Source organism: Salarias fasciatus, chromosome 1, assembly GCF_902148845.1.
Source record: "Salarias fasciatus chromosome 1, fSalaFa1.1, whole genome shotgun sequence".
NCBI classification, from domain to species: Eukaryota; Metazoa; Chordata; class Actinopteri; order Blenniiformes; family Blenniidae; genus Salarias; species Salarias fasciatus.
Genome location: NC_043745.1, coordinates 14,837,031 through 14,849,424, shown reverse-complemented (window position 1 = coordinate 14,849,424; position 12,394 = coordinate 14,837,031). Strand labels below are relative to the sequence as shown.

The following is a 12,394-nucleotide window of genomic DNA, read 5'->3' as shown; positions in this document are numbered from 1 at the left end:
TGGTAGAGTAAGCTTGCCTACATAGCCCTACGCCTTCTACATTCTATACCCGTGCGAATGGCAAATCAAAACTCAACAAGTCTACCTCACAAATGCCAGTGCTTTTCAACATTATACATATTTTTTTTTTTTTCCAATTTTTGGTTTGTTTTAAAAATCTTTGGATGTGCAGTAATACCCATAAAATAACTGTTATTTAAAAAGTCAAAAGAATAGAAAAAACACACGTACACACTGCTTTTTTTTGCCAGCTGTTCAACAAAGTAGCTCCTGTATAACTTTGTCTGCATTGGCAAATCAACTGTCTGGGTTTCTGGCAGTGTTTAAAACACACATTGAAATGCCGGCTAGGATTTAGCTGAAGAAGAAGAAGAAGTAGAAGAAGAAGAACAAGAAGAAGAAAAACTACTCCTTTGTTTTATCTAAGCATGGGAAATAAGGCTGTAACATAAATGGTCTTTTTTGTTTCTTTTCTTTTTTAAAAACCTACTATATACAAATCTAGAGTTTCTACAAATGCATAAATTAAAATAGTGGTTAACCAATACAAAAATGCAATTAAATAAAAATCACAACACAGAAGTAGAGAAAAGGGAACATATGAACACAATATCACAGCAGTTGGTTTTACCCTGTAAAAGCAATAGTCTACCATTATAAGATTGGCATAAACTAATGTCTGATAAAAAATACGCTTCTCCCTCCATCCCATAAGTTTCATACATCAACCCTGAAACTTGTCCTCCGTGACTTGAAACAGAGCACTTCTGCCAAAAAAACAACAAAAACAACAACCTCAAAATAGATAATCATACAGCTTTTTGAAGTAACAATAACAATTACCACACAAATGGAGTCCTGCCTTACTCACAGATAGACGTCTCAATGCAGAACTCAAAGCAATTATTACTATGAGGTATTCAGAGACATTGTTAAAAGACATGCACGGCCAGAGTGCTGGACCTTCCTACACACAGCAGAGAGACAAGGAAGGTTCAGGGGAAAGAGGGATGGAGGGATAAAAGAGGGCAGGGGAAGGGGAGAAACAAAGACCTTTGGTATAATCTGTAAAAGTGGACAACAGAAATTCCTTTGGTATGTTTTCATTGCATGGTTGCGCTGGCGAAAGCACCACGGTGTGATTTAAAATAAAAAGAAAAGAAAAGAAAAGAAAAGAAAAGAAAAGTTAAGAAAGAAAAACCTTTTCCGTGTTTCTTCAGTAGTGGCCCTTCTACAGGCTGAGGTATTCACAGAGTCAAAGGTGAGAGGTCAACAGCGGTTTAACACTTTGGTTCAAGCAAGGCACTCGTCCTGGGAGTTTTAGAAAGATTGCAACACGTCTGCTTCTACTTTCAGGAACATGTCTGCCTATAGTTGAGTCAACGATTCTGCCCATGGCTATGTCAGGCTGTCTGCCTATTGTCATGTGAAGATGTCTGACCTATTCGTTAGATCAATAATGTATCAATCAATAGATACACACTCAGAGGCAGGGCCAAGTGAAATAAAGCTGCAAAAGATAGAACTGTGGTGGTGGTAGTAGTAGTAGGGGGGTACTACGATGAATTCACACACATGATTTTGAAATGAGTCATCAGCCAGGGTAAATTTTTAAATTGGTGAATTTTGCTGGCTTTCCACAGTGTCACATTTAACATGTTAGCTGTCTTTCGTGTCCATAAAGCAGGAGACATGAATGCAGTTCTGTTACCAACAAGCACAAACAAAGACTCGTCACGTTACGAACAATATTTGCCGTACCCCACAGGCACCTGCATGGCCGGTTGTGTGTATCTAAGGCTCGATCAGCACATTTGCCTACAGCTACATCAGCATGACTATCTATGGAGTTGTAATCAGAGCACAGATAAAGCAAGAGCACACATAGCAGGGGTGCATGGGTTTGAGTGCAGGGAGGGAGAAAGAGGAGGAGAAGAAAGGATGGGAGGGGGAGAGAGGAGACAGAGGGGGGAGGGGACACATATATCACACATCTTTAAACACCACTCGTAGAGGCCGTGCAATGAGAAAAAATCTTTGGTTATCTTTGGTATCATCAAAGTGATAGAAATCACGTATGGAACTTGAGTGAGGTAGCATCTTTGGTTCACACTATAAAACATCAGCAGGTCTTGACACATTTTTTTTTTTTTTTTTGTCTCTTGTCATCTTTTTGGTTTAATATCTCTCAGAGGTGAAGAAGCAGCTCTCTGTGTCTCTGTCTCGCCTCTCCTTCAGCGCTTGTTCTGATGAAGCAGAGCTGCTAACCCTGGTCGTGAGTAGGATGAAGGCAAGGGGGGGGCAGCTTAATATATCTAATGCTATGCTGCCCCTCTGGGCCAGCCCTGTGTAGTGCTTTCCTCCTAGTGCTGAAATGCATAGCTTAACCAGGAGAGCGGAGGCGGGACGGAGGAGGGAGGGTCGGGAGGATTGGCAGCAGGCAGGGGTGGAAGTGCTTTGGTATTCAGGTGACGAGCTGACATTGCTGTGTAAGCGCCTGAAAGTGATTTGATCATTGATATCATCCCGACTGCACAACATCTTTGATGAGGAGATAAAATCAAATACATATGAAGTGCACAGGGGGGTGATGGAACCACGCTCAGTGCTTATTATTAAAGTGTAGAAGCAGTTTGTCCTCAAGAAACCCTCCCTCCCTCCTTCCCTCCCCCCAGCAGAAGCTGTCTGACTCTCTCACACAGTGTCAAGACCACACACAGAGCCAGCATCTTGTGTCTATATCTTTTGCAGAAAAAGCGCAGATGAGATCTGTCTGAGTCAACCACTGGCTTCCAAACACACCGAGAAGAGCCTTGATTCAGAGGATGGGGGGGCAGGTGGTGCTCAAATCTTCACTCTGAGCATTTACAGTAACATTCAGCTGACTGATTGTGAAGTTAAAACTGGAATATTTTGGCTGATTCAAGAAGGCATCCATAAGGCAAATGTCAATAATTCATTTTCAGACTTGCGTAATACATTATTTTCATTAGCACGGAGCAAAAATTTAAGCACGACTCAAAATGTTGGATGAATCATGAGCAGTAACGTTTTCTTCTCTGTGAGACGTAACTAACAGTCTGTCTGGGGAGGTAAGGGAGGAAAAGAGGTAAAAATACTCTTAAGATTCACAACAAAATATATTCTTTGGTCAATTTACTTCATAGCATGTTTTCACGCGGTTTGTAAAGCGGTTTGTAAAGCTGCACGAGAGGCTTCAGGGTGACGAAGGCTTTGGCTTTTCTTTATGGAAATTATTCAACGCCTCAGCATGTTGGAAGAAAGCACTACCATGTGGGGTGAGGTCAGGGTTTACATCTTTGGGTTTGGTTTAGGTTTTTGGTTTTGGGTTAGCAGCCTACACATGGACATTTCCCTGCCTGTCTGGAATGCTTGATAGAAAGACAGACATCAGGATATATATATAAAAAAAAAAAAAGTAAGACAGACAGTCAGACAGTCCAGGCAGCTGATCCAAATGAGGCCACCCAACAATCCACTTGCTCCTGTAGGATTTTGTTTTTTCTTTAAAGTTGATTGGCCAATCCCACCGGAGCTCCACATTCTAGCTACTTTTCAAAGGTGTGGACAGCTGCGTGCCAGACTGCCAATAGGCTGATTAGACCTCCATTTAGGGACCCATCATTAAAACCAACCAATCAGATTAAAGATAAGGATGGTGAATGACAGATTGATACTGGGTGGGGAGGTGAGGGGAGGGTGTAGTAAAGCTAGAGACCATTGATAGTGAGTGTGTGTGTGTGTGTGAGGGGGAGTAAAACTATAGCCTTTTTGCAGTATGTTACACATAAACGTGTTGCTGAAACAAACATTTTAAAGCAGGTCAAACAAGAAGTCTTTGGTTTGTTTTTTCATCTTTGGATACTATAAATATCAATATAGTACAGGTTTAAGGGCAAAATGTTGCTTCAAGGTCTTTTTAAGTTTCTCTTTGTTTCTCTAAAGTTTTAAAGCTTTTCCACCGAGGTTGAGTCAGTCCATGAGTTGGTCAATTCAGTCCGTCTTCAGGCTTTGGTGCAGGCGTTGGGGCCAGAGTTGACTGGATGACCAGAGCCATCGTCTACCCACTTGTCTAGGCTCCGTCGGCGTGCGTTCATAAAGAAGTTACTGACTGTGGCCAGCTCCAAGCCCAGCTGTTGGGCAATGGTGAGCTGCAGCTCTTTGGATGGTCGCTTGTTCTCTTTGAAGATGGCGTGGAGCGTCCGCCGCTGCACATCTGTGAACACCAGCCGGGGCTTCTTGGACACGTTACCCCGCTCACTTCTGCCGTGATCCTGTTCCTTACGCTTACATGCTGTGGAGGATCCAGGAGACAGAGATACAGCGTCAGAAAGCACTGAATAAAATACAACAGTAATCATAGATTTTAAACATTCCTGATTAAAGTGAGGAAAGAGCATTCTATTCTGTTCTTTGACTGACATGACCTCGTTGTGCTGCACTGTGCCAGTTAACACAATACATTTCTGAACTCATTTGTTTAACAAATTTTATTGCAAACTTTTCCAATCCTATGCACACAAAATAAAGAATAGCTCAGCCTCCTTTCAGTTATGATCATACAGTTTTCCTGTTGCTTTAGCATTGATGAACACATTTACAAGCCAAAGTGTATTGAAATGAATTCAGTCATAATGTCCCCCAATAGTAACTGTTTACTGATTTGTATATCTTGGAAAATCTTACTTTAATGCTGTAACTTTCAGTTTCAGTCTGGGTATAACATGCGAGAGCCTCCCAAAGAAGCATATGTAAATCCTAAAAGGTTCCTACTTTTTGTTTTCACTTAACAAAACAGCTGCTGTGGTATTGGAGTCAGAGAAACACAAGAAACCTGCTGCCTTCAGGACTTGTCCAGTAAGTAATCTGCATCCATCTCACCCAAATGTATGTCTTTATGTCTATCTCCATGCATAGAAAATAACTAGAAATCGTTTTTCTATAGTTTATTGAGACATTTTTAGATAGACAAAGATGCCTGTATGATTTTCCCAGAAGGTTTTCCGGAACACAATCATGTTACAGCTCGCATGCTTTAACAACCTATTAATCATAACCAAACTACCATTATGCATGGAAATTAAAAACATATTGCACTCCATCTCATTATATCTGGGAGTCAGGTTGACCCGCTGCAGGTGGACAGACCGGGAGTACCGGAGCAGCTGGTGCTGATGGAAAGCAGCCAGAGGAGAAGCCCCGTCAGCTGGGGAACAATGAGCGCTGTCCATGGTGCTGAAAGCAGGGGCTGCCCCGAATCATGCAAACCTCTGGAACAGGACGACGTGCGGAGAATTTATTAGAAGAGCACAAATCCAGCAATCGACGTGACGACAAAAACCTGACTTCAGCTCATCTCACAGGCTTTTCGTTTTCTGGTTTTCTGGATGATTTTGACGAGGCTGATGGGTGAGCTGTGGCCAGAAGGGGGCAGTCGTGAGCCACTGGAGCCAGGCCTGGTGTGGACTCACTGGGGAAATTAATGAACGACGCATCCCAGCCGCACAAACAACGAGTACACCTGCCCTGGTTATTTCTGCAGAGTGCAGAGAATAAATTCATTTCATTATGAACCCGAGGAACATGATCGAAACCAAGCCGCTGAGTCAGTAAGCTTGGTGTGTTTTAGATGTAGAAACATTCATAGAAACAAACATCCAATCAGGGCAAAGCTGCACTAATTAAATAACTCCGCTTTTTATGTTACATAATAAACATATGCAATCAATCCCGATCGCCGACTTGATTGTTTGCATAATATATTCGACGTGTTGTGATGCATGATTTGCAGTATTGCGTTTCCAATGCAAGTTGAAGCGCAGGTAAAGTCAAATAAAAAGACATTACAATAAACATAATAATTAAATCAGTTCAATAAAAGTTGATTTTCTGCAGATTCCACGCCATGCCCCGATGCCAAGCTGTGTGCTAAAGTACAGTGAGGCGGCCTATTGGCATGATCATAAACTGGAGTATAATTGTGAGTATGAGCAGTCCGGTGTCTCCAGTGCTGGTAAATATTAACAGAGACCCGGAGCTCCTCCTGTAAAGGCTGCTATAAATCAGCAGCAGTGAAGGCCATTCAGACAGCAGGAGCCACCAAAGTGGAGCCCGGCCCCGGCACAGGAGGCCCGGCCAGAGAGGCAGTTTTCCCAGCACCGGGGGCAAAATAACAACGGCCTCATTATCAGGCTAATCACACACAGACACACAAACACACACAGGTACACACACTCTCTCACACAACAGCCCTGCTCCGGCTAATCATTACAAACAGCCAGATAACTCCACAGACTACACACACTGGGTCTTCACTGACACGATGGGACGACTGTCCCGTTTCATAATGTTACACAGAGCTCAGAGAACAACAAACACACCTCTGAGCTGGAAGTCCTGCAAATATTAGACTGCAAAGAAAACCAGGAGTCTATTCCACTGAGACCTGGCACCGACTAATCATGGCAAATAATAAAAATACAAGCAACAATGACTGTTCGGACAACTGATTTAAAGAGCCTCGAATGGCTCATTTTGTACAAATTCATTTTTTTTTAAATCTGCATTTAATAGATCTCAGATTTATTCTATTCTATTCTATTCTATTCTATTCTATTCTATTCTATTCTATTCTATTCAAATTCAGATGGGTAATTGAATACGTGGGAAAAGCAGAGAAGGCCCGAGATTAATTTTCAGGAGGCTAAAATCAATGAGTATATCACATCTACTTCAGCACACGATCACATATGTAGTTCACCTAGGAACGAACCAATCAATATAACAGCGCTCCGAGAATTCCTGTAAATTAATTTGAGTTTGTACCACTATTTTTTTTTACTTTCAACAATCTTTCTCAAAATGTCCTAAAAATATTTTCCCACTGCTCTTTAATTATTTTAAAGAGTAAAGTAAAGTTTTTAACGGTGCATTTGTTTTTGTCTTAAAATTTTCGTTTAAAAAACACATGAAGCATCAAATAAAGAACCGAGAAAATGAATAAGCACAAGTGCAGAAGGCCTGAATATTTTTTCTTCTGGTGTATTCATTATGAATATCTGTTCGATAATATAAATATCAAACACAGATATAAATCAATAGGTAGTGTTTGATCTTAGATTTAATTACAGACTAATTACATCAATGATCACAAAATCAAAGCAAAACAATCTTTCAAACGTAGAATGAGGTTTTTTTTTCGTTTACTCATTTGCAAAAGTCACTGATAAAATCTCGTCCTCAACCAACACAGACACACACACACCTACACACAGCAGCAGCAGATGGGAAAACTGAAAAATAATCAATTGCGATTACACTCGCGTGCACACGCACAAATACGCGCAGATACACGCACTTTCCACTGCCTCACTTTTCAAAAAGCCAAAAAGCCCATTTGTAGGTCATTGATTGGGACTATAAAAAGGTTAAAAAAAATCTATTGGTTGGCTGTGAACGCGCACATGCTATTTAGGCCTCACTGCGCGCCCCTAATTGACTCGTGCGTACCTTGGGGACAAATTAATACAGAGGTCTATCAGTTAATTAGAGAAACCTCAGCCAAGTCAGGGCTGCTTTACGAGCAAAACATGAACACGTGTTCTATTCTATTCTATTCTATTCTATTCTATTCTATTCTATTCCACTGTGATATGAAGTCTAATTTTACCAATTGATGGCCAGAGCCCATTTCAACAGCTGAATAATGGATGAGATCAGCTTCACTTGACATTTAAATTTAGTTTATCTTAGGCTCCCCAACAACACGTGCGCACACACTTTACTCCCCTCCCATCTCTTGCTCTGTTTACACCAAGGGCAACACCGAAAAGGGGCCGATCAGTTGCATCAACACCAAAATAAACACATTCCTAACGATTTTCGGGAGACGGATTGGTTTACGCACAGAGTCCAGAGGTCGATAATTTGAGGTAAAATGACAAGAGCGCTTGTTTCAAACAAGCACCCAAATCAGCGTGGAGACAGAAATGGGACGTGTATTGATATCAACCACAGTGTTTCAGTGCAGGGGGCTCTGTTCTTGGTGAAAGACTTTTCACCCTCATCTATTGTGTGTCACATTATATAATACTGGACTTGAACAGCCATCAGAAACACTCTCAAATTCGGAGTCCACGTCTAAATAATGCACGCCTTGTTATTCCCCCTAAATCTGATATTTTAAGACCTCCACAATAATTTTTAAGAGATGATTATTAAAAGACTTTTGCTTTTTTATAATCATTAGCTAAGAGGGAGCATTAATCATGAATGGAGCCTTGTGTGAGCGTGCACGCTTGCATTGCTGTGAATTATAATTTCTCTTTAGTAAGAACTACAAGGTCAGTTTTGCTTCCCAGCCCACTTGACCTGACCACTGCTGGACTTAAGGAACCACTCTGAGGCCAGTGACCCTCTGTGGTGAAATAAAGCCACTGGCTGAGCTCTTAACTCACTGCATTATATTATGATAAAGAAAGCGAAAAAAGGAGCTTTACCGAGGCTTCGCTCACCTGCGAGCCTGAGCGCACTCATGCGCTGGAACTCAGGCTCCTGCAGCCATTTCCACATGCGGCGGAAGGTCTCTCTGCCGGACTTGAGCTTTGACCAGGGTTTGGGGTTTCTCAGCAAATCGGACAGGGTCCCCTGGGACCTGCACAGGACCCGCTGGGCAAAGATGGCCTGAGGGATGCTGTAGCGCTTCAGCTCTGTGGTGATCCTCTGCGCTACCTCTTTGGTATTCACCTCCTCCATCTGTCCCCCAGAAACGCCACCCCCTCCACCGCCGCCCCCTTGCTGCCCCGGCCCGGAGGCCTGCTCCCGGCTGTTCCCCAGCCCCTGGCCGTGCCCCTGCGCGCCGAGGTGGGCGTGCGGGTGGTGGTGGAGGCCGTTGATTTGTACCATGCCCGCCGTGGAGCTCATGTGCTGCTCCGCGTGTCTGCCCAGCATGGCCGGGTGGTGAGCCTCGAATCCGCTGGGGGTGAGCATCTTCTCACCGGGCATGGCGGCGCCGGGGTGAGCGTAAGGGGGGATGCCGGCCTGAGACGTGTGTATGCTGGCCAGACCGGAGCCGGACAGCGGGGACAGGCTCTGCCCCATGCAGGGGTCCTTGTGGTGATATGCGGGATACAGACTGTTCATGGGCGCCAGGCTCCGGTCCTCCCGCATCAGCGTGAAGCTGCCGCTGACGTTCCCGGGGATCCTCTGGTGGGGATGAGGGTGCGGATGGTGGGGATGGTGGTGGTGGTGATGGGGAGGAAACTTGTCGGACACGGTGGAGATGGGGGGCAGGGGCTGCAGGGGGGTTAGGGTAGTGTAAGTGCTGCTGGCGCTCATGCCAGGGGGGGCTTCGCACATGCTGATGGCTGGATGCAGGTGTCCGTGGTGGCCGGGGTGATAGTCTCCGCTATCCAGCAGGGTCGCCATGCCCATAGCTCGGTGGCCCAGACCCCGGGGGCTCGGACGGGAATGCGGACTGTGGCCGCTCAGCAGCTCTCCGTGACCGGACACGGACTCATGGCTCACTCCGTGCAGGTCGCCAATATTCTCCATCGACAGCTGTGCGTTCATGATCCGGGCAGCGCTGTGGACCAACCATCTATCTGACCTGCCGCAGGTAGCTGACGTCCAGAAGTTCTCACGTCCAGTAAACTTCAATTTTCTTTTGTTGCTTTTCTTTTTCCTCTTGCAGCAGCCTCCTTTTGCACTTGCCTCCTCTCGGTCCTTGTGAATTGATTATTCTCCGACCCTGTGGCTTATTTGAGGAATGGTAAGTCCTTTCTGGAATCCCCCCTTTTTCTTGATGTTTTTGTTTTTTGTTTTTTTATTTTTTTTTTCTGATTCTCTTTATAATTCAAGCCCCCCCACCGTCAACCAGCTGTCCTTGCGCTCCGGTCGGGTGCCGCGCCATCTCTCTAGTTGTGTGTCTCCAGTCCCTGTTCCACCGCAGCACAGATCGCCGTCCGCACATGCGCACTGCGCGCAGCCATCTCCTCCCATTCTCTCTCTCTCCCTCTTTCTGTCTCTCTCTCTCAAACGCGCACACACGCACACGCCGCCCCTTTTCTCTGACGTCCGCTACCTTATTAAGGAAGGGAGGAATCAAACCACCTGCTAAAAGCTGCTCCTAACAACAGCACATATGCAGCAGCCTCAGAGCATTTTATTGCAAAAGTCAGAGATACAAACAGACAGATTTTAAAGATAAACTCTCAGCAGGGAGGAGAGGTTGTGAGTCAAAGCGCTTAAAGTTTAAAAACCAGATCCTATCCGGAAAATGCGTAATTCATTAATGGAGTAATGAGGCTGTATCGTCAGTCCTCCTTAAATCATTAACTGCAAATGAAGTAAACTTCCGGGTTCATTTGGAGTTGATTTTTAACAAGTGAGATTAAAAAAAAAAAAAAAAAAAGCAACTACCTTAAAAACCCCGCAGTGGAAGCTCAGTGATTCCCACTGAAGACTGCAAGAAATTCACAAATTACAGCAAAGGGAAAATGAGGTAATTAGCAGCCTAATGGAGCTGTCGATGAAGTTACAGGCTGCATGTATTCATCACAGACATCCACTTTTTCATTATTAGAGGCCACTTCAGCACCCCCCCCCCCCCCCCCACACACACACACACACAAACACACACTCCTGCCAAATATGTGGCGGTTTAACCAAACGAAGAGGAGCGCACTACCTTCTCTTTTGATAGAAAAAGATGAGCAGATGTGTCTATTGTTCACCCATTAGGCTTAACGAACCAAGCCCAGCATGTGAGGAGGAGTGTGTGTGCGTGTGTGTGTACTATTTGGAGACGAAGCACATCTAATCCCAATGTTTGGAGTTATTTAAGTAGATCTTTCATGTCTGATTACACATGGACATTTAGAAATAAACAATAACATATGATGCATTTAAATATATATTTTTTATTAATATTATTGGAGAACTTTCAAATTGTAGATTTATGTACACGCATTCTCACAAACACATTCAGATAATGTGTAAAAAACATTGCATGCGGGGCACATAACAGGACATTGTGCAGGGCCAGTGTCAGAGTGTCCCGGGCCCTGCTTCTGACTCTCAGGGGCCGTTTAGTCTAATAGAGCGGTAGAGCAGGGCGTCCTCAGCCGGCCGGAGGTGACAGCTTGCAGCGGTCAGTGTCCTTCTGGACCCCCTGCTGAATGGGGGACATGTCAAAGGTGACGCTTCAAGACTCCCAAAGCCAACATCTGCGGGGGGACAGATTAACCTTTCAGACTTTTCCTTGTCCTGGACCTGCTAGGGGCCCCGCATCTGTCAGGGTCCCCCCCACCCCACCCCTACAATAGACCCAGCGCTCGGTTGAACGAGTTAAATAAAAGGAGAAGAAGAAGAGGAAGGGGGGAAAAAAAGGAGAAGAAGTTAAACTGTCTCTGATGTGAAGTCAATGTCAACGGCGTGTGTGTGACGTGTGTCGAGACAAAGGGACACTAATTCCTCCAAGTGAGGCTGTCCAAGCGTGCAGCCCTGTGGACATAATGGACTGACAGGGCCGGGCCAGTGGAGCTCACTACAGGGAAACAAAAACACTGGGGACATAATTATATTAATGTTAAAGGAGCTTGAACCTGGCAAGCTTTAGTTAATCTGAATCCAAATGTAGTATATAAAAAAATCACCCTCAATCATGTTCAGTTTGACCTTTTTCATTTAAATTACACTCACGACCTTCCTTTTCTCTCCCTCTCTTTTTTAATAACAAAACTTTATTTTCATACACAGGTTTATTCACTTTTTTTTATATATATATATATTATTTCTGCTGCTCACCCGCACACAGACAAACGAGATGCAGAAGGAGATGAGTACGAAAGGCTACGGCTTGGCCTTACTTGGCAGCAAACCTCATCTACACATTCTCATGCGGATCGATAGGCTCCTGCCACGTCTGCACGACCCGAGCCGTGCAGTGTTTATGTGCGCTGGCTCTCTGCAGCCATTGTGCCGAGCCAGGCCTGGCCTTACGAGCCTGTGACATTTGCTTTGCAAGAGAATATAGGGAAGGCGCTTTTTCCGAGCACCCCTGAAAGAGGATACATTTCAGTGGGAATTCAATTCAATTAGCACAAAAGAAAAGCCCAGGCAGAGCCCGACAAGTTGATCCACGCATGTGCTGCCGCACGAGTTGCCCCAAATGTTCTGTTTTAATGCCCTGTATAGACAATACGTGCGTTTAAAAGGCCAGGGCATGGACACCGAAAGGCACTGTGTCATTTACTTACAGGTTTCACGCTGATTATTAATCAGGGGCATCATTCCCGCGAAGCCCACAGCAGCATATCCGAGCTGAAACAATATAATGTCTGGCAGAGGGGACCGTGGATCAATATTTCAGCAG

General features: G+C 44.5%; 1 protein-coding gene across 2 annotated transcripts; it reads right to left on the bottom strand.

The window, feature by feature from the left end:
- Nucleotides 1-3,275: 3,275 nt before the first annotated feature.
- Nucleotides 3,276-9,702, bottom strand: onecut1 (one cut homeobox 1). 2 transcript variants are annotated; one of them, XM_030096851.1, is made up of 2 exons: nt 8,520-9,702; nt 3,276-4,315 (listed from the first exon to the last, which is right to left on the bottom strand). In XM_030096851.1, the coding sequence occupies exons 1-2, from the start codon at nt 9,589-9,591 to the stop codon at nt 4,026-4,028; spliced, it is 1,362 nt and encodes a 453-aa protein (XP_029952711.1). In that variant the 5' UTR covers nt 9,592-9,702; the 3' UTR covers nt 3,276-4,025. The 2 variants fall into 2 exon arrangements, with proteins under 2 accessions (XP_029952711.1, XP_029952721.1); XM_030096861.1 differs by having other exon boundaries at nt 8,535-9,702.
- Nucleotides 9,703-12,394: the final 2,692 nt, after the last annotated feature.